Source organism: Sarcophilus harrisii, chromosome 3 (genome assembly GCF_902635505.1).
Source record: "Sarcophilus harrisii chromosome 3, mSarHar1.11, whole genome shotgun sequence".
NCBI lineage: Eukaryota > Metazoa > Chordata > Mammalia > Dasyuromorphia > Dasyuridae > Sarcophilus > Sarcophilus harrisii.
The window spans coordinates 11,469,565-11,492,264 of NC_045428.1; the positions used below are offsets into that span (position 1 = coordinate 11,469,565).

The 22,700-nt window shown below is 36.1% G+C and overlaps 1 protein-coding gene across 15 annotated transcripts in view; it reads left to right on the plus strand.

Moving 5' to 3' along the window:
* MBNL1 (muscleblind like splicing regulator 1) overlaps positions 1 to 22,700 on the plus strand; it is a 244,817-nt gene that overhangs the window by 208,847 nt on the left and 13,270 nt on the right. For 11 of the 15 annotated variants that reach the window (XM_031957537.1, XM_023500855.2, XM_023500853.2 and 8 more), the window contains 3 exons: positions 19,303 to 19,560; positions 20,970 to 21,023; positions 21,905 to 22,058. In XM_031957537.1, coding sequence (XP_031813397.1) covers positions 19,303 to 19,560; positions 20,970 to 21,023; positions 21,905 to 22,058 — 466 coding nt within the window. The remainder of the gene's footprint in view (positions 1 to 19,302; positions 19,561 to 20,969; positions 21,024 to 21,904; positions 22,059 to 22,700) is intronic. The other 4 variants (XM_012546639.2, XM_012546638.2, XM_003766215.3 and 1 more) reach the window with 1 other exon arrangement.

The window sequence follows — 22,700 nt, forward strand, 5'->3', positions numbered from 1 at the left end:
CTTTTAGGATCATCTTGGGTCATTTCATTGTGTTGCTAAGAATAGCTAAGTTGTTCACATTTGTTCTTGTAAAATGTCGCTATTACTGTGTGCAATAATAGTCTCCTGGTTCTGCCCATTTCACTCAGCATCAGTTCATGCAAGTCTTTCCAGATTATTATGAGATCACCCTGCTTGTCATGTCTTATAGCCCAACAATATTCCAGTACAATCATATACCACAACTTGTTCAGCCTTTCTCCAACTAATGGGCATCCTCTCAATTTCCAATTCTTAGCCACCATGAAACAACTGTAAATATTTTTATATAAATAAGTTTCCCCCTACGCTTTTTAAAAATCCCTTTGGGAGACAGAGCAGTAGTGGAATTACTGGGTCAGCACAGTTTTCTAGCTGTTTGGCAGAGTTCTAAATTGTTCTCCAAAATGGTTGGACTAGTTCAGTTTTCCCATATTCCTTTCAACATTTGTCATTTTCCATTTCTGTCATATTACGTGTAAAGTACTTTTACAAATATATTATTTGATCCTCACATCAACCCTAGGAAGTAGGTACAATGAAAATATTCCCATTTTACTGTATAGGAAACTGTGGTAGACAGAGATTAAGTGACTTCCCCAAATACACAGAACTAGCATGCATATCTGAAGTTGGATTTTAATTCAATTTTAACTTGCTTATGCCGAGGTCAGCACCATGTCCATTTGTATCACCTAGTTTTCTTCTCATTCTATAAAATGGGTGCCTGCCATGCCATCTCAAATTAGTATTTTGAACTTGGGCAAGAATCAACTAACGTGAAATGGTGAGGACCAGTTGGAAACTGAAAGACTTACTTATGGACACTCAAAGAATTTTGGGTAATCTCTGTGTAAATTATATTTGTATATATTAATAACCAGGGAAAAGTTCAAACAGACCAATCCCCTAATTCATTCATTCATTCGGGAGGTATTTGCATTTTTCTCCCAGTGTGTAATAAGAGCCTCATGTCCATCCACCTGGCTGAGGATTCTGAAGCTAAAGCCCAAGAGGAGCTTATTGACAATGTTTGGGGAAGTCCATAGACCACTTTTCAGAATCATATTTTTAAATGCATAGAATAAGGTATATAGGATTTCAAAGGAAACCCATTATTTTGAAGTAGTTAAAGCAACATCATAAAACAAGGATTCAACCCCCAAATTATGAACCACTGAAATGGAAGAAAGGCTAGTTCAGTGGTTCAGAGGATAGAGTGCCGGGCCTCTTCCTGAATCCTGCATGGCCTCAAATACTTGCTAGCTGTGAGACCCTAGACATACCATTTAACCCCGACTGCCTCAGTTTTCTGAACTATAAAATGAGTTGGAGAAGTAAATGGTGAACCACTTCAGTGTCTTTTCCAAGAAAATCCCAGACACGACTGAACAGCAACAAATGTGGAAGAAAGCATAGCTCTTAAAAATAAGAATACTGTGTGGCTTCTCTGGGGCTAATATTTTGGGGGGGATTATGGATAAAATCTTTCTTCCACATGTGCTTGTAACTTAATCTTATAACTACGTCATAAGTAAAGATTTATTTTAATGGAAGCAAACCGAGTCAGAGGGAGCACAAAATTTTAAAAGGAACAATCGAGTCACTTTTGCCTCATGAAAGTAATGAATAGCAGAAATGTAAAATGACCACTTACATTTCAGATAGTTATTTTCCTTTTATAAAAGGAAATAAAACTCAACTAACACCTCAGTCATGGGGTAGAGGTGACCCTGGGTTACTGAAGTATACACGTGTGCAAGCTGGTCTGCCCCATCTCACTAATCTGGGCATAGCTTCAAGGATGGCCCAGGGACGGATTGTCCAAGGAACGGGCTCTCTAAATTTAGCTAGGAGGCTCATCTCCAGCTTGGCCTTGAGCTGGTGAATTTTTTGGCCCCACCAGTTCTTGGGGACCCGCTAGCCCATCAGAGAGAGGGCATCATCTGTGCCCTTAGTGGGGATATTTGTGCCGATCAATTCTGAAGTAAGAACATTTGATGCCATACTCATATATACTATTGTTGTCCTGTTTACCTAGCTCCATCATGGTGTGATTCAAAGGAAAGTTGTCTGGAAAAACTGCAGACCAGCAAAGCTAAAGTGGCTATTAATGTTTTTTTTTCCCTTTTTTTTTTGTTTGTTTCCTTAATTTGCTCATGGCTCCATGTTTGCATTGCTATGTAGTTGGTACCTAAAACAGGAACTGATGCTCACCAACCTGCAATGGCCAGTAGTGGAACCCAACTCCAATTCTGGAATATCAGGGAAGACCATGGCTCCATGTTCACCCCTATTCATGTAGAATGAAATGAATGAAAATGGTCTAGTGAAAATCATAGAATTCTAAAAAAAATAAGAATCAGAACAGAGGGAACTTTTTATCTCTATTAAATCTTTATTTCTTCTCTGTCCTGTCTGTCTTTTTTCTTTTCTCTTCCTCATTCTCTGTCTTTTTCTCTATCTCTGTTTCTCTTTATGTCTCTATCTCTTTGTCATTTTCCTCTGGCTCTGCCCCTTTGTTTTTCTGTCTTTCTGTGTGTATTTCTCTGTCTCTCTGTCTCTTTGTCTCTCTCTATTTCTCTTTGTATCTGTCTCTTTGTCTCTGTGTGTGTGTGTCTCTCTTTCCTCCCTATCACCTTCCCCCTCTCTTTCTCTGTCTCTGTATGTGTCTCTTTCTCTCTGTGACTCTATCCATCTCTATCTCTCTGTCTCTCTTTCCCCTCCCCTTTCTTTCCCAGTCTATCTTTCTCACTCTGTTTCTGCCTCTATCCTATCTCTCCTTCTGATTTTCCAGATTTTGCTACCTATCCCTAATCCTAGTTTTTCATATACCCCCTAGTGTGTCTTCCCCTATTAGAATACAAACTCCCATGAGGACAGGAGCTATCCTTCTTTTTTACCCTAGCTAGCACTAAGGACTTGGCATATAATCTCTCACACCATTTGTATCTCCCCTCCCTTTTCTCCTCTCTGTTTTTTTCTGTACGTGTCTTTTTTCTCTTTTGTCTGCATTTTCATGTTTTTTTTTTTTTTGTTTTTATAAATTTAACTGTACCTATGGCTATGAAAACAAATATGCAATAAGATGAATCAAAGGGATACAATTAAAATTAATATAACTAAGAGGCAAGTAAATAGATGAGATTTTTTTTTCCTTTAAAATAATTGTCTTCTTTCAGTGGCAAATAAAATACAGCTTAAAGGGAGAAAATATGAACAGCGATTGATGTAATTAAAATCAGAATGATAAAAGAAGATATTAAAATAAGGAGTAGCTGGCAAGGCTTATTTAAATTGTAAAATTTGCACACTGGCCAACAAATAGAATGGCATAGTCAAAACATTTTTTTCATTATCTCTCTCCTCTCAAAAAGAAATAAAGAGGAAATCATGTAATACTGTTCACAATATTTAAATTTTTTTAACAGTGAAATATAGATGAATAAAAAAAATTGCTTCACCAGACAAGAAAAACAAAATAAAACAATATCAAGGAGAAGAAATCTTCTACAAGATTGAAGCTAATCTTTTCCTAATGGGGAGGGTCATCCCCAAGGATGGTCGACTTCTGGAGCACTCTTAGCTTCTATCACATGCAAGATCTTCAGGCAAAGATTGACTGAGTTATGGGATAGTGGGTATTTTGATTTGGATAGAGGTTGATTTGCCAGGCCATTTCCAACCAGGAAATTATGTGATATAAAGAGTGCATCTGAGAATGACCATCATTGCATGCTTATTAGCAGACATTTTTGGATTTGGTCTCAGGAAAAACAGATTCTGGTCTTAGCTCTGACACTTCCTTTGTGGGCCTTTGGACATGATGGAACTCCCACTCTTGGGTGCTTGAGTTTCCTCATCAACACATAAAGAGGACTGGCAAGGGCAACTTTAAGGTAGCTTCTGGATCTAAATCAAATATTTATTATGAAGTTATTGTTTGTGAGGCAATCTGATGGGCGCTGTCACTCCTGGCATAAAACGCTGTCCCCTCTAGAGGCTTGAAGCCCAGAGTGGGGCATGGCCCACTGTTAAGAGCAGGCCCAGGGCCATTTTCTGTCTATTTTACTTGTTTCCACTGGAGCTCCTGCTTGATTTTCAGGTTTATTCACCTCTTTTTACCAAGATTGTAAGAAAGGCCATTAGTGCTCTAATCTGTTATTTGTCCATGTCTTGTACCTTTATTCGTTGAGATCCCCGGTAGCATTTTCAGTCTCAGCATCCAGAGACCATATAACCAGTGCCATATAACCTGTCATCAAAATGCATTACTATGAGGCTTGAGCACATCGTTATGCTGTGTACAAGGAGAACCTCTGGGCCTGCATTTTGGTTTAGTATTAATAACTCACATTTTCTAGTGCTCTTAGGCTTGCACAAACACATTCCTCAGAGCTCTGACATTTATTACTCCCATTTTACAGACCTAGAAGCTGAGGCCCACAGAGAAATGACTTGCTAGGGGGACGCAAACCTGTATGTATCAAATCCAGGTCTTCCAAATCTAAATCTAGTGCTCTTTCTGTTAACAGCATGCTGTGCTGTCTTAGAAAATGGAGTCCTGGAACTGGAGACACTTAATAGCTGTCAGAGCATGAAGAAAACATTTAGGACTCTGGATCTCATTTTTTTTTTCTCATTTGAGGCTCAATTTTTCATTAGTAAAATGGGGATAATGCAATTGGTCAATCAATAAATATTAAGTGCCTACTATGCACTCATTGTGCTACGCTCTTGGTGATAGGCAAGACAGTCTGTTTTCAAGGAGCTCATGATTTAAACCTGCCCTATGGGATTTATCAAATGAAATAATATATGTAAACCACTGTGCAAAATTAAAAATTGCTGTATAAACATCATTCGTTGTTGTTATTATCCACCTTGGCTCCTTATACGTGAAATTATTTCATTTTCAGAGTTTTTATATGAGAGGGTAATAAATGCACCAATGTTTCAGCTAATTGGATACATGGCTCAGTTATTTTTGGTAAAACCTGTTCCCTCATGTAAAGTTGCAATATATTTTAACATTCCAGCATATCACAGCTCTTTAGGGGTAGTTTTTTTAAAATTGCTTTTCTAAATTGGTTCATAAGATCTTAGCCAGTTTTTACATATTTTTCTGCCAGACTCTCTCCCTCTGTCCTATCTTATTTTTGGATTGGATTGCTTTGCTACAACTTGTTAATCATTGAAGAATTTCAAAATACTTTTCAAATAAATCATCCTCCTTCTAGTCCTTGTTTTGTTACTTAGAAAAAGTCAGGCACATTGCTTTAAGAAAACTGCCAAGTCAGACACAACAATAGGGGCAGGCAGTGATCTATAATGGGAAGTGTACTAGAAGGGCCTCATGGTGCAGTGGAGAGAGAGAGAATTGGGTGGTTAAGTCCAAAAGTTTGTTGTTTAGTCGATTAGTCCTGTCTGACTCCTTGGGACCCCATTTGGAGTTTTCTTGGCAAAGATACTTAAATGACCACTGCCTTCTCCAGGTCATTTTACAGACCAGCAAACTGAGGTAAACGGGTTAAGTGACTTGCCAAGGATCACACAGCTAGTAAATGACTGAGGCCAAATTTGAACTCAGAGCCTCCTGACTTCAGGCTTGATGCTTTATGTACTGTGCCACCTTAATGTCCATCTGGGCTCGGTTTGATTCTTACCTTTGGCACAGCTCGACTAGGTGACCTTAGCTAAGACATGAAACTCACTGCAATGGATAACTTTCTGAATAGAGAAAAGATGGAGATTTAAATTGGTAAAAAGATCTTTCAAGGCACCTGGATTCTATTCTCTTCGATTGGCTGCTTATTTGCCCCGAGGGAATGACATAACCTCCTTTCTCCTGTTTCCTCATTAATCATTCACTAGACCAAAAGATCTCTTTGGATCCTTATAGATTCTATAAGCAGTTTCTATGCCTCAGCCATCTAACCTCAGCCAACAGCTTAATTAAAGGTCTTAGGAGAAGGATTTTAATGTTATAACCAACTTTATGATATTTCATTCTGGGATGAACAACTCTTTCAAGCCTTTATATAATAACATATTTTCTGAGTGACCAAGCTACTAAATCCAATTTCCCAATGATTCCTTGAAGACAATCCAAGATCCTAAAACAAGTATAGACCCTTAAAAAGGTGTCTTTTTTCTTTCTATGATCTTGGCACTTCTTTGTATAATTTCAGAACAATGAGTTGATTTTTATCTTTTTATCTTTTTTTTTTCTTTTTCAGCTCTTTAATTTACAAGACCCATGAAGGGGTTAAAAAGTCAGTCATTTTTTTTTTTTTAAAGGAAATGTTGATGCTTATAAAATCCCTACTGGGAGATACTCCCAGACTGACTCTTTATATCACAAAATGGGTCAGCCAGCTCACTGAGACTATTAGTTTACTTCTCGGCCATGTGCACAATATCCCACATATATTTATAAGGATTTTTAATCCTTTATTAACATTCCTTTTTGGAGGACATTTACATTCTGAGCATTCTAGATACAATGTATTCTGGATATAATTTCCACTCCTACATGATACTGTCCTTGATGTCACCACTGGTTTTGAACCAAAAAAAAGGTATTTGAAAATCACCAGAATGATTAGTTATTTATAGATTTGTGGTGACTATCTCCTCTAACCCAAGGAATATGAATTCCTACATCAAATGGCCCATAAAAGGATCATCATCTTAATTTGCTTTTTGAACACCCAATTGCTTTCCATAATAGGGACTTAATCAAAGTTGAATTTAATTCATGGTTTTGTTTCAGGACATTGGGTGCTTTAGAATGAAAATATTATAAGTAATGTCATCTAAACTATAAACTGTGTTTAGCAGAAAAGCAATTTGTAGCATATGTAGAAAATTCATTTTATTTGGCTCAGTGGACATTGTGGATGTCAGTGGCCGATGTGTAGATCTAAGAATGCTTTGTTATTATTCTGAATAGCTCAGGGTTAGACTATTTGGCTTCTGTCCTTTTCAGATTTTGCTCAAATACAAAAGATCATAGTTACTCATGGATATGTAAGAAAAAGAGAATATATAATGGAATAGTACCATATATAAACCAAAGAAGTCATAAAGGAATGAGATAAAGTGTTTGCCATGGACTGTGTTTGGCATGTGTCACTCTACATACATCTGCCTCTTGTCTACCTCTTGGTATAATATCACTGAGTGAAGAACCGACTTCAGATACCTGAACCCTGAAATACTCAGAGAAATATTGAAATTTAACAGTTGAAATCTTTCCTCAGATAATTTTATTAAAAGTCTTGGACAAACTTTGTTTTAAAATCTGCAGACTGGAATAGGATTTTGGAAATCCACTCCTCTCTGGAGAAAACTCCCATCCTTTCCATTATCATACTATTAACAGAATCAATAGAGTAAGGTGACCAAGGAGCTAAGTATTCTCTCTGATGTGAGGCAGCCTTTAAGATGCTGAGGTTATTTTAGAGATGCAGATGGGAAACAAAACACTTTTGGAGGACATGTAGTCATCCTGTGGATATCCAAACAAGGTTCAATAAAATCCCAAGGTCTTTCCAGTGGCTCATAGCTATCGAATGTTTATAAGGAGAAAAGACTTTGGCCTGAATCTTCCAAAAGAAATTAGAATTCTTAAAATAGAGGATGCAGAATTAAATAACCTATGTATTTAGAATAACCTCTAGATGGTGAAGGAATTCTTGATGAAAAGAATTTCTGGAAAGAGATAGAAAGGATAGCAGTTAATAAGGTGAGGAAAGTACCCATGAAGAAACTGTCCATGGTGATGACGTATTGAAGTTCTTTTAAAATCCGATCATCCATGTGTATTCCTTCTCCATTGCCTGTCCTTTGCTACAATTTGAACGTGGCTTTCAAAAATCTAAATTGGTTCAATGAGTTCTCACTGATTCTCATAAAAATCTGTTATGAGTTCTCCTGGGAGAACTCTCAGTGAGTCCTCTTCATTGATTGATGGATATAATGGGCTCTCTAGACAGTAGCCCCTTTTCTTTCTCATACTTCATTGGGCAAATGGCATCTGAATTTCTTCTGGAGTCTTTATGTAGATGGTTAACCCTCATTAATCAATGGAGCATAGATCTCGAGCTGTAGGGTCCACAGATCATTGTTCTAATGAGGAAACTGAGTTCTAGTGAAGGGAAGCAGTGATCACACAAGAAGTAATTATAGAGATGGCATTTGAAGCCAGGTCCTCTTCTTCCCACTGAACCACACTGCCTCCTATTTCCTTTAACAGACCATTAGTTCCTTGAGACCAAAGACCATGTTGTATTCACTTTTCTGTCCTTCATAAAACCTGTCATGATAGCTCGTACTATCATGACATCTTGTACTAGTAAATATTTGTGGAATGGATCATTAATTGTCTTCTGAACATCCACCACCGATACCCAGACCGGTTCTTAAATTGCCCCTAGGGTAACTGTAGGTTAACTGGGGTTCTTTTTACCTTTCTTCTTTTTTTCTGCCTCATCAGAATCCCCAGTTCATTTTCTAATTCTAATTCTAATTCCACTGTGGTGGTCAAGAGTGTATATAGATAACTCAACTGTTCTCAGCTTCTCTGGGAGATTACAACATACCCCAAAGGCAGATCAATGGCTATAGGACTGCCAGCAATTTTGAAGCAAAAGTTATTTCTTCTTTATTTAAATGCCTAACAGCAGTAACCGTATGTTATATGACCTTGAGCCTTTTTTGATGGATGAAAGAACCGGTGAACATTGAGAATTTAAGATAGTCATATTGGTATCTCTGACAACTTGTTATAAATTTGCCTCCCAAATAATGATTTGTGGTTAAAAACAGAAGTCAGTATTGTTTCATATTTTTCATCTGTGACTAGAAAATATGAATAAAATTGATCTAGGACATATTTGTACTCTCAGGCACAGGTATTTTATCATGTGGCCACAATGAACTTGAGACTATGTTCCTTTCTTACGAGGTTTATAGGCAAGACTTTGAATCTTTGGGATAGGGTCCCATCCCAGATGATTGAAAAAAAAAAAACTCATTAAACCTTTGACAGCAAAACTATCTATTTCCTTTTCTATATTATGAGAGCAGAGGTAATATTGTATAGAAAGTTGGTCTTAAAACCAGGAAGAATAGGATTAATTTTCTACCTCTGGTACATATTTCCTGGGTGATCCTGGGTAGATAACTCAAACTTTCAGTGATCTAGGCTCTTAAGCTACATGGAAGAGAAGTGCTTACCTTCATTAGTAGATGAAGTTTCCATATTGAGAGTTCCCTCTACCAGTGACCACAGATTCTCTTTATAACTATAACTCGCTCTCTGAAATTGATCCTTACATTAGTCACTTCTTAATCATTATGAACTGATTGGTGGGTAGGAAAATGAAAAAAAGGTGATCCTTGGGAAAAGTACCTAATTAGCTTTAGTCAAAGCAGGATGAATACCATATGATGTCAATGGATGGTTTGTTTTGTCATGGGGGCTCTTGAGTTTTATTCATTTTTGAAATCTGTTTTTGGGGTGCTCCTCATTTTCTTAAATTGCACTGTAGTCTTTGAGGAAGATCTTTTACAATATGGCTAATATGGAAATAAGTTTAAAATGATTGTACATATATAACTTATATCAGCGTTTTTTGCTGTCTTGGGGAGGGAGGAAGTAAGGGAAGGAGGGAGAAACAATTTGGAGCTCAAAATCTTACAAAAATGAATGTTGAAAACTATCTTTACATGTAATTGGAAAAATAAAATATTAATGAGAAAAAAATTAAGCAAATCAATTGTTTTAATTAGAATTAGGTCTTTGAAATGTAGTCACTTCTTTACTAAGACAAAACTCATTATTTCTCTAGTATTTTGCATTCTGTGACTAATTTTTTTGAAATTGGAGAACTGAGTATTGGGAACCAAATGATGTAAATGCCATAGTGTTCTCCTTAATTCAGTAAAATTTTATTAAATGTCCACTGTATATCAGGCATTGTGCTAGAGATGAGGGAATTATCCTTAAGGAGATTGTATGTCTTCAAATGTAAAAGGAAGACATTGGTCTGCAGTTGGAAGGTTCCACATGTTTTTTTTTTTTTTGGATCCCTTGGGTTGCCAGTTGGATGAAGTCCATAGATGTCTTATCACAGTTATGTTTTCAAATGCCTGAAATAAAATACATAATATTACAAAGAGAACTCATAATATTGAAATACAATTTGTCCTGATATACATAGAGTTCACATATGATATATTTATATACACACATATATGTACACGTAGTTTCAAAAAATTAACAATATCAAGATTTTCTGGACTAAATGACCATGAATTTCCTTCCAAATGAAAATTTGTGAGCCTTTACCAAGTTTATATTCACATTACTAGAACACTAATCTTCTGATGTTCTGAGCATTTTCCCACTATGATTGGATAATATAGAAGGAAGTTGATATGAAGAAGTAAACAATTGTCTTTTTTTCCCATAATATTTTATGTTTTCCCAATTACATATAAAAACAACTTTAACATTTTTTAAAAATTCTCTACCTTCCTCCATGAAACAATAAGCAATTTGATATGCATGTGCAAAAAGAAAAAAAAATATTTCTTAATGGCTTATTGTGTGCCAGGCTCTGTGCTAAATGCTTTATAATTATTATCTTCTTTGACACATAAAATCAACCTTGTGAAGTAAAGGCTATTATTATCCCCTTTTGCAGATCAGGAAATTGAGGCAAACTGGTTACACAGCTAATGAGTGCCTACTGTGCCCAATGCTCTGTGCACTATGGCACCATCTAGCTGCTAGGGTAGAGTTTTGAAAGCTGTGGCATTGATCATTCTAATCATTACCAGATCATTTTGGAAGCACCAAAGGCTTTTGGGTTCACTTGATTTTGAACATCGTTTGGCCCCCTCTAGATATTTCTGGGAATTGTATTAGTCACGCCCTTCTTAGGAACTTGACAGGGAGATTTCTGTTCTGTGGGCATGGCAGAGCAGCTGCAAGAGAAAATCACCATCAAGGAGGTTCCAAATTTGCAATTATTTGGAAAAGTATCTGTATTGTGGATAGGAAGTAGGACTTGTGGCCACTTAGGGGGAAATCATTCTACTGAGGAAATCATGGAGGAAATGACTTCCTAGCCATAATAGCAAGGAGAGGGAAGGAAGGCTGTTGTCATCTCCACCTGTTCTGCAGTGTCCTTGCTCTCTGCTGCTAGCCACCACTCTCTGTCCTCAATCTCCTCCTCTTGTATGATTCATTTTTTTGTTTTGTTTTGGGATTTTTTGCACTGGATATTTTTTATATTCATGCTATATTTCTTTCTTTTTTATAATAGCTTTTTTATTTTTCAAAATATAAATACAGTTTTCAACATTCATCTTTGCACAACCTTGTGTTCCAATTTTTTCTCCCTTTCTCCTTATATCCCGCCTTCCCTAGACAGCAACTAATCCAATATAGATTAAACATGGGCAGTTCTTCTAAACATATTTCCACACTTATCATGCTGGTGCTCTATTTCTTTAAGAAGCAATTGCAAAGTTTGATCATTGCCTTTTATAATTTTATGTCACCATTACTTTCTTCCATACCTACTATTGCACAGAACCTTCCTTTGTAATGGAAGTTGTTATTATTGTTCAGTTGTGTCTAACTCTCCATGACTCCATTTGGGGTTTTCTTGGCAGAGATGTATACTATTTTTTCCTCTAGCTCATTTTATAGATGAGGAAACTGAAGCAAACTGCATTAAATGACTCATGCACAGTCACACAGTTAGTGTGTGTCTACTGTACCACCCAGCTGACCTTGTAACATATATCATTAAGTAAAACTGACCAACATTCAGACCACTTGTCAGACAACATATACAATATTCTGTATCAATAATCTCTCACCTCTTCTAAGAAAGGAAGTGTTTCATCTTGTGTTTTTTAGGATCAAGATAGATGATCACAATTTGGATTTTCTTTCTTTTCAATGCTGTTTTTTTTTTTTAAGTCTTATGAACTTTGTTGAATTTGTTTCCTTTGCTCTATTGATTTCTCTCTGCATCAGTTTAAGTAGATCTTCCTATACTTCTCAGAATTCCTTGTGCACACAATGCCTTGTATCTAATAATATCTCTCATGTTCACTTGCCACTCTATGTTTAGACATTACTCAGTAATAAGCACCCATTTTGTTTCTAGGTGTTTGCTTTAAAGTTATATGAAGGATAGAGTGTTTTTCCTTCTTCCCTAAAGCTCCTTGGAATATATTTCTAAAAATAGGATTGAGGTTTGAAAAGGTAGAAATGATTTCATGTCTTTTCTAGCACGAGTCCAAAGCATGTTCCAAAATGGTTGTATTAAGTCACAGCTTTGCTGGTATCTAGTTTGCCATCTTCCCACAACCTCTTCAACCTTGACTAAAATCTATCTGTGCTCCCCTTTGCCAATCTGCCAGAATATCACGGCACTTTGTTTTGTTAATGGTTTCAAATCACCATAATTTGGAGAGTTGAAAATGACAAAAATAACTACTGTTCATTTTGAAGTCATTGATTTTAAACTGAAATACCCCAGTGTCAGAGGCAGGGCTCTTTCCACCATCTTTTAATACTGTTTTTCCCTTTGCAATTTTATAGAATATTGAATTGCTCATCTGACATTTGCCCAGAAATGGAAATGTATTTTAAAATAGTCTTATTATACACTTTAATATAATTATTTTAATAGTATAAAAGAAGCCCATTAGTTTTGTTGGTAGAACACTTCAATTTAATTCATACAAATGTATACTGTTCAGGATAATGTCTTTATATAAATTTGGCTTAGCATGCAACATAGGCATTCGCTTCATATTTATCACTAATGGCTCAAATACATTGTTAAACATCTGCTTTCTAATTAGCTACAGCATAGAGCTGGGCACACCACATTTCTAAAGATCAGAATGTTGTACCTCTTCAGTAAAGAGGCCAAATTTATTTCATACAGGTTTGAAAATTCTCCTCCTTTGCATGATGACTCAAATTCTAGAAATAATACATTTCTTTGTCTAATGTCATTTGCTAATGATATGTCAGGGATGTTTCTCTCGTACGTGAAACATTCTTCATGGTTTTGTGCAATTTTATTATAGACAATGTCAGATGCTTTGACTCAGCAATCAGAGCCTGGTCCCCTGTTCCATGGATGATGATTTCCAGAGGCATGAGGTTCTAAAACTTCTAGGATTTGTCTTATGCTTGTTGAAATTCCCCAGCTTCAGTGGCTTAAGTCTGGCTCTCCTAAAGGCTGCCCTTGATGTCCACAATCTGGTTCATAAAGGGAAGATGTGGTTTTGTTTTCCCCATCAGCACTGCAATCTATTCCAAGTGCCTATCTAAGTGAAAATGTAGATAAATAGGAAATATTAGTAATAAAGGAGTTTAGGAAGGAAGAGAAAATGAGTCTAAAAAGTGAGCTGAATTCCCTAAAGCCTTAGAAAAGAGTGAAATTAGTTTGTACTTTGGGCTGTTTTCAGATAAGATGAGAATTTTTTTCAGTATTGATCATTAATCTAATTAATCCAATTAATCCAATAAACCAGCCATTTAATCAGGATCAAAGGAACATGTGGAATTCCTTAAAGCCTTAAAAAAGCTAAAATTGATTTGAATTCTGTTCATTTTTATTTTAATAATTTTCTTTATTTCAAAATTATATATATATGTTATATAATATGAATAAATAAATATTTATATATTATATTTATATATAAATAAAATTATTTTAATCAAATCTATTGTTCACACATTTCTGAAAATTACTGAAAATCATTGAAAGCTATTTTCTAAAATCAATCTAACCATTCATTCATCATTTATTAAGATACTACTATGTACCTTCAATGCTAATGACATTTATCTACTTTCACTGAGTTTCTAGTCTATGGTAGGGAAAGGAGACCTAATAATACCATATACAGATAAGTAAATATAAATTATTTACAACGTAATTGTAGCAATAACACCAAGCTAGGTCAGGATAGGCTTTTTATAGCAGATGGCACTTAAGATAAGCTTTAAAGAAAACAAACTAGGGATCCTGAGAGGAGGAGGTGAGAACATAGTACTTTCTAGGCCTATCATGGAAGGTAAGAAAGGGAACCGGACAGAAATGCAATATGCTGAGAATTTTGAATGCCACATAAGGTGTCAAGGAAAAATACTGCCATTCTTTTGAGAATAAGAATTCAGGAAAATAAGCTTTTGTGAGAAGAAAGAAAAAAATTTAATTTATAATAACTGAGCCCCAGAACTGAATATAGAGATTGAAAGAATTATACTAAAATCTTCTACTTTACTATAGTGGAAAGAATACTTGTTTTGCAGTCCACCATTCTGGCTATACAACTTATTTCTTATGAGATCTCAAATCTTAATCTCCTATAACTTTGTTAAAAACATGATTTCAATTAATTTTAATTGATTCTCTAGGTTTCACTGCATAATGTTCATATTATCTAAAGAAATAATAATTTAGTTTTCTCTTTACCTGTGCCTTTTCCTTGGATTTCTTTTTCTTGTCTGATTGCTCTTGCTAGTATTTAACCCTATGTTAAACAATGATATTAATTAAAAAGTGTCCTTGCTTTATCCCTGATCTGATTGGAAAGTTCTCTAACTTTGTCTTGATTTCATATAATTGTGATTAGATTTTGATAAATGCCACTTACTCTATCAAGGTCCATTTGTCCCTGATATTTATAGTTTTTAATAGAAAGATGCATTGAAGTTTATCAAAAGCTTTTTCAGAATCCATTGCTATCAATTTCTTTCACAGGAAGAAAAAGGTATTACTATATGACTTCTAAGTTTCCTTTCATATCTAAGTCTCTGATTCTAAATCATATGGTAATGTAGGTGGTACTATAGTCACAAAGCACTGGTCTTGGAGTCAGGAAGCTTATCTTCCTGAATTCAAATACAGCAAGAGAAATTTGCTTGTATATGATCCTAGTCAAGTTACTTCACCCTATTTACCTCGGTTTCCTCATCTGTCAAATGAGCTGAAGAAGGAAATGGCAAACTACTTCTCTATCTCTAAAACACCAAATGGGAACACAAATGTTTGGATATGAAATGATTAAAGAATAAATAATGTAATTTTTGGTTTTTGAAATCATGTAAAAGTTCCCATAAAAAAAATGTCCCACTTCAGTTTATTTTTCCTGATAGCCTTGTCTGGGGAAGACCAGTTATCAGATAGAGTAATAATTCACTTGCCATCTTATTCCTTTGTGAGCAAATTAGAAGATGACCCCAAATCATTCACCTCAGAAGAGCTAATAATATGAAAGAAAAAATCACACATATCGTATCATTCTTTTTAATATGAAAGCTACATGTTAAATGTGTTTGCCACTTCCTGACTCAGTTTAATAACAGAATTCTGTATTTGTAATGTAAGTTATTTTGCCTGTTGAAAATCAGTCATCCAAACTGTTAACAAAATGTATATGTTTGACTTGGATCCTTTTTAAATTGTAAGATTAGAGAATGTGACCTGGAAGGGACCTCAGTGTCCACTTTGCAGATGAGATAACCGAGGCTTATGGAAGCTGATTATGTGTCTTGCGTAAAGTCTCACAGGCAGTACATGGCATAGCTGGGACAGAATCCAAGGTTCCCTCACCCGAGTCCCAATGGTCATTGTCTTGTGCCATTGGCCCAACAGTATTCAAATCAACGGACCATAATCCAATTTAGCAGGTTTATTCTGGGTTCATCAGCACATGGTTCCTTAATGGTTGTCTCATTTAATTTTATCCAAACCAAATAGGGATCAATCATTAATTTTCATTGGGCTTTGTCATTATGACATCCTGGTCCCTTTACTTGTAGGTATCTGTGCCTTTGTCTCTACTATATCAACAGGTTATTGTTCTGTCCACGTTTTAATTTTTGTTCAAATCATTGCCAAGCCATGTTTTTTCTTGCTTCCCCCCCTACCCCCTTAGGGAAGAGCTTTGGAGTAAGGCTAAAAATATTCTTCCCCTACTTTCAGAAGCTTTTAACTTGTTCCTCCACCTCTAAAGGTATCTTTATGGGCAGTGCCCCCAACTCCTCACCTTGCCTTTCTTACTTCAGCTAAAATGGCTGTGACAGTTTGAGTCTAGCTTTGAATTTCATATCAATCTTTTCGCCATCCCTTATATACAGAGCACTCACTCTTAACATCCTTTGTGTGACTTTATTTTTCCAAAAGTTCTGAACAAACGAAAAAGCATTGGGGGATACTTTGTTCTTTCCTCTCTTTATCTCTGGAAAAATAACTTAGAACACTCAGTTATATGCTAGGTTTGTTCTGTTTCTTGATGGGACAAAGAACAGAGAGAAATCCTTGCTGGAAGATGCAAATAGTGGCAGTGAACCATGAAGAAGGCAGGTTCTAGACCCCAAGGAATATTATAGGGAGCCACATCACTGAAAAGTATTCCTAGGGGCTAATGCCCAAAGGTTTCCCTGGGCCGGAGGCCCTAATCTCTCTCTGCAAATCTTTATTGCAAACTTCTGGATCAAATCCTTCTCCAGCTAATCATCTCCCTCACTAGCAAAATCTCTAACTTGTGATGTTTTTGTTGATTTATTGAATGCTTAGTTGATTCTGAGGCCTCCTACCAGCCCTGCCTCTACCCTTCTGGGGAGATGCCTTTTGAGGTATCTTCCGATCTCTAAGCCAGTAGGGGAGAAAAGGAAGGACTGGCTGTTCCATTGCCCCAGAGGAAGAAATGTTCTTGGTACTCATAGTTACAGTGTCATACTTCAGATGTTCAGGTATGTGATGGCGTAATTATGAGTCCTGGGAAATCTTCCTCCAGGCAGTCAATCAGCAAGCATTTATGTGGTGCATCCCACGTGCCAGGAAATGTACAGATCCTGGGGATTCACACAGATCCCTACTCTCAAAGAATATGTTCCTTAGCAAAAATGCCTCCCAAATTCCAAGCAACTGATAAACAAATGAGCAGTTCTTCACTTAGCATTTTTGAATTAATAATGAAAGGAAGCACACAGGTTTGTGGGCTACCATTTTTGACCCTTTTCTTAATCAATGACATATAGCTTTTAATCATAATCATAGGAACAAAACACTGGAAAGATTTTCAATTTAATTTCTCAGCCTGGGTAAATCAGAAAATACTTTGACTTTTTAAGGCACTACAAGCTTTAAGTTCCTCTTTGTATGTTATAAGAATAAAGAACTCAGGGTCTCTATTGGCCCAAAATACAAAAAAAGGAAGTCCAAAAGTGAAAATGTTTCCTTGGAAAAGGACCAATGGAAAAGGGTTGTTAGGAGATTATATGTTTTGGAAGGCCCTCTTGTGGGGAAAGGTTGGAATAACTCACTAAGTAGACGAGTCAGTGCAACTCCTTCTCATCCAGGTTGGTCACTAGACATTTATTAGGTGCCTATTATGTGCTGGTTTTAGATATAGATGCAAATGAACAAGACAGACCCTGTTCTCAAAGATCTCACTGTTTAATGGGAAGACAACTGCAATCAACCATACAAACAATAGAGACTGCATTCATTGGCGATAACCACCAGAAGGAAGGCACTAGAATTAAGGGTTGGAGTGGGGGAGTGATGAAAGACTTCTTGTAAGAAGTTGGGATTTTATCTGGGATATACTGGAAGCCAGTAGGAAAACCATTCCAGGAAGGGGCATAGACAAGGATGATGTTGGGATCGGGAAATTAAGTACCTGTGGAACAGCATGGAGACCAGTATCCCTGCTTCAAGAACTCAATGGGTATGGAGGAGAGTGAAAGCAGTTAGAAGACAAGAAAGGTGTATGTTGGGGGGAGTAGGTTATGAATGCCAAATGGAGGACTTTATATTTGATCCTGGAGTTGATAGGAAGCCAACTGAGTTTATTAAGTAGTGAGGTGGGAAGTGCCATGGTTGGACTTAATGAGTAAAGGCTTATTGATTAATTGATTTGTTTAATTAAGTATCTGATGAGGGGGAAAGTGCTATACCAGCCACTGGGATATGTGTTGTTACTAAGGTGAATTTTAACTATTTCAAAATATTTTACTTTAGAAATTAATATCATGTTTAAATACAAGGGCATACCTTTAGATATAATTGCAGACAATTTTATATTTGATTCTGGAGATGATAGAGAGTCCTTGGAATTTATTAAGTAGTGAGATGTGGAGCAACATGATTGGAACTTAAATAAATTATTCAGCAAGCATTTTCTCAGTAAGTACCTGATGGGGGCCAAGCGCTGTACTAGCCACGGGGATGTGTTGGAAGGTGACCCAGTCTCTAAGGTGAATTTTAACTAATTTAAAAATATTTTATTTTAGAAATTAACGTCATGGAAACCTTGAATACAAGACAATAACTTTAGATATAATAGCAGAGGATTGTTATAATACACAATAATGTATATAGCAACAATGAAAAGTCATTAATCATCAATTAATTAATTAACCTTAATCATTCCCACCCATATTTCAGTCTGTTGAAAATTAACAGAATAGAAAAAAATTTCATTTTCCACTTACTCATTTCCTCTCCTGTATTTCAGGGATCCATAATTTTGTCAATCAGGTCCTCCTGCTTCCACTAACACAGTTTGCAATCCCTCTGTAGCTTAGCAGGTGCTGTCCCACAGTGGTTGTGATAGAAAATGCACCAGCCTGCAGCCCTTTCCTAGATGAAGTATTAATATCACTAATTTCAGCAGCTTGCTTCCTGAGTTCCCCCAAATCTTTTTTTTTTTTTATGTAGTAGTTATTTATGTTTTCTGGACCATTTGGATATAAACTCTTTGAGGGCCAGAAAAGTATTGTCTTTCTTTGTGTCCTAGGTGATTAGCATAATGACTGGAACATAATAAGCACTTGTTGATTGACAAAATGGCAGTGTATATTAGAAATTTTGCTTAATAGATCTCTGATTATTTGAAAGAAGTTAGGGTACATGGCTTAGATTATTCATTATGGTTAAGACAATACATTTATTTCTTTTTTGAAAGATAGATTTTGGATATGGATACTAATTATAGAACTAAGTAACAATTCAGCTATCTTTCTCTTTCTGAAGTTTTATTGGCAGCTTACTCAAGTACTTCATTTATAAAATGCTACAAGATTCAGATTATGAATCTTTCTGTTTTTGTCTTGTTAATTTGTTAATTTTCTTATTCTTTTTGTTTTTAACATTTAATTCCAAGCTGAGAAAAATTCTGTTTGGCAGGACTTTCCTGATTGTTTTTCCCTTCATTATCCTACAGGTATGTCGAGAGTATCAACGGGGTAATTGTAACCGAGGAGAAAATGACTGCCGATTTGCCCATCCTGCTGACAGTGCTATGATCGATACCAATGACAACACTGTCACTGTGTGTATGGATTACATTAAAGGGAGATGCTCTCGGGAAAAGTGCAAATATTTCCACCCTCCTGCCCATCTACAAGCCAAGATCAAGGCTGCCCAATACCAGGTCAACCAAGCTGCGGCTGCCCAGGCTGCAGCCACCGCAGCTGCTATGGTAAGTCTGAGAAGCAGCTTCTCTTTTCAAAGAAATTTGAAAAAGAAAATACAATAGACTGTTGATTAATTGTTATTTTTTGTTGTATTTAAAAAAAAAACATTTTTGCTGGAGATGAAGTTGTTCAGATGTGTCCCAATGTTTTCAGAGAACTTAAAACAGTTTCAGATTGATTTTTAAAATTAAAATTTAAAAAACCCTTTATAACTCACTCTTCTATTCTGAGAGCTGTAACTAAGATGGAACAATCCGGGTTTTTCCCTAGCAGGCTAAATTTTGAGGTCTTAGGCACCATTTGCTATGCTTCAGGAAGATATATATGCAATAGAATTTACCTCCTAATGAGCAAGAATAATTAGACAAAAGAGAAAGATTTCAAAAGAATGGCTTGAAGTGAATTTTTTCCTAATCCGACCCTACCATTTTCACTGAAGATAAATGCACATTGCATTGACCATGGTTCTTGGTACTTCCTCTAGGTATAAACCTTCCTAGTTACAGCTCTATTCCTAAAAGTTGTGAAGTGTAAGAAGCAGCATGTTTATTTCAAAATTTAACCATATTGCCATCATTCCTGCACTCATTCTAATTGGTCATTCTTTTCCCCTTGGTGTATGTGCTTTGTACACACCAGAGATTCTTCCTTCCTTTACCCTGCTTTGTAACAATAATGCAGTCTGGAACACTTTAGGAAAACAGCATCAAGCAAATTGTCTCTAACTTTAAGTAGGATGTTTTAAAAAATTTAACTATTTTGAATGCCTTGAATAATATTATGACTTAAGAATAACTGCAACCTGGAGAAGCATAAATCTATCATTTTCTAGAGTAGAAGGATCACAGTACTTCTGAAGAAACTTTCAGGTTAACCATGAAAAGAAAATGTATTCTTAAGGTACCTTATAATGTGATCTAATAGCTGATTTTTATAGGTTCATTCTCTGTTCTTTGTTTAGCTGTTGTTAATGTTGTCTTTTTTACATAAATACTTAATTTGATTATGAAAATGTTTATGTTAAATATTATTGCGTGATATTCATAGCCCAGTAAGATATGAGAGTTCTTTTTTGTGTGTTTCTTGTTGGATACTTGAGAGAAAAATGCAGAAGTTAGACTCTCTTCCTATCTCTTCTTTCACTCTTTTTTTCTGTTAGAATATCTTGTTTGTAATTAACTACATAGAGGTGGTATCCTCACAATAACAACTTAGTAGTGCCTTTATTGTGCATGCTTAGTCTTGTTATTCGTTGTATATGGCATTCCGATGATTTGTTTTTTTATTTGTTTTTTTCTCACCTACCCAAAAATGCACTGCTGCCCCCATGATGCACCTCTGCTTGCTGTTTATGTTAATGCGCTTGAACCCCACTGGCCCATTGCCATCATGTGCTCGCTGCCTGCTAATTAAGACTCAGTCGGCTGTCAAATCACTGAAGCGACCCCTCGAGGCAACCTTTGACCTGGTACTATGACCTTTCACCTTTTAGCTTGGCATGTAGCTTTATTGTAGATATGAGTTTTTTTTTTTTAATTATTTAAAAATAAATATTCCTTTTTTTCTGTTGTAAAAGTTTTAAGATACAATGGAAAACTGAGTGTGGTTTCCTGATATGATTAGTGGGGAAAGCTACAAAGTAAATCTATGTATGTCCACCAACCAACCAAAGATTCTTAAAGTTCATTGGCCCACATTCAGTTTAACTGCATTGTAAGATGTTTTGATAAAAACACGTAGAGGACGTTACAGTTCTATTTATTACTGACTATGGATGGATCGGTTTGGTTGGCATGGCTTTAGGAAGGTTCTTACATAGTTTTAACGTTAGTAGCTCAGGGGTAAGGTACCTGCATGCCCCTGGTACAGATTGCATGTCTAGTTAGATTGGGGGTGGGCCGGGGCAGGTGGGAGCAGTATAATATGGAGCTTCCCTGTCGCAGTCACTCTATCAGTAAGATGATGATTAACCTGCTTGGATTTGTTGATGCTCATGGAGCTAGCAGCCCAGCTCGTCGTTTTTTTCCAAAATAATGGCTTCCTACTGTAAGCCTGAAGCATTGTGTAACTTGAAGCACTTTAGTTCATAATAACATATGGCTCCAACATGTTTTCTTTAACTAGTGTGTTTTTTTTTCTTAGACTAAAGTAATGCTTCCTTTAAAGCTTTTATCTTGCTTTTTTTATTTTATTTATTTATTTTTTTTGGTTAGTTAAGTCTGCTCTGCTGCTTGCTTGCTCATGGAAAAAGATGGTGCTTCTTAACTATTTGAGCCTTCTACTGATTTTTTTCTTTTTTCTTTTCTTTTTTTTACTGGTCTTTGTTTTTTATACTCATTCACCACACAGGGAATCCCTCAAGCTGTTCTTCCCCCATTACCAAAGAGGCCTGCTCTTGAAAAAACCAATGGTGCCACGGCGGTCTTTAACACTGGTATTTTCCAATACCAGCAGGCTCTTGCCAACATGCAGTTACAACAGCATACAGCCTTTCTCCCACCAGGTAAGGAGTTGGGGCTTTGTCTACAGAGAGTTGTCATGACCTTTCTGTAGCTTAGCTGGTTACACTGTAATGAACCAAACAATCCACCTTCACAAACACATTTTCAGAACTAGATAATATCAAATGTGAAAGTCCTGTTTTATCAAGATTGTGAAGTAAGAGAATAATAACTTTGTGCCTCATGTTGACTTCCCATGAGATGATTTCTTTGGAATTTAGAATTTTCCTTAGTGTGTTATGGACTATATGAAATGAAATTTAGGATCTTCTTTAAACTGAAAGTTTTAATTAAGCCCCTATCTCCTTTTCCTCGCTGTTCACTGTGCAAATAGCTATTTAATTTTATATTTTTTCACTCTAAAATGCTGACCAATTTCATAATTATTCATTAGGAATATCTGAAGTGGCCCCTTGTTAGTGGGTTGATTTTTTTTTTTTTTCTGTTTATCTCCCTTGTAAGGTAGATACAGAAAAACTGAAGAGCAGGCATAGCTATTCCATAGATCTGCAAAGAGATTGTCCATTGATCCAATCACTCTATTTCTTTAAATAAATGTTACTATTCTTCCCTAAACAAAGAGTTTTTACTCTTTTTCCCTGTTTGCCCCCATGAATACATAAAGCCAGGATCTCAGTTAATTT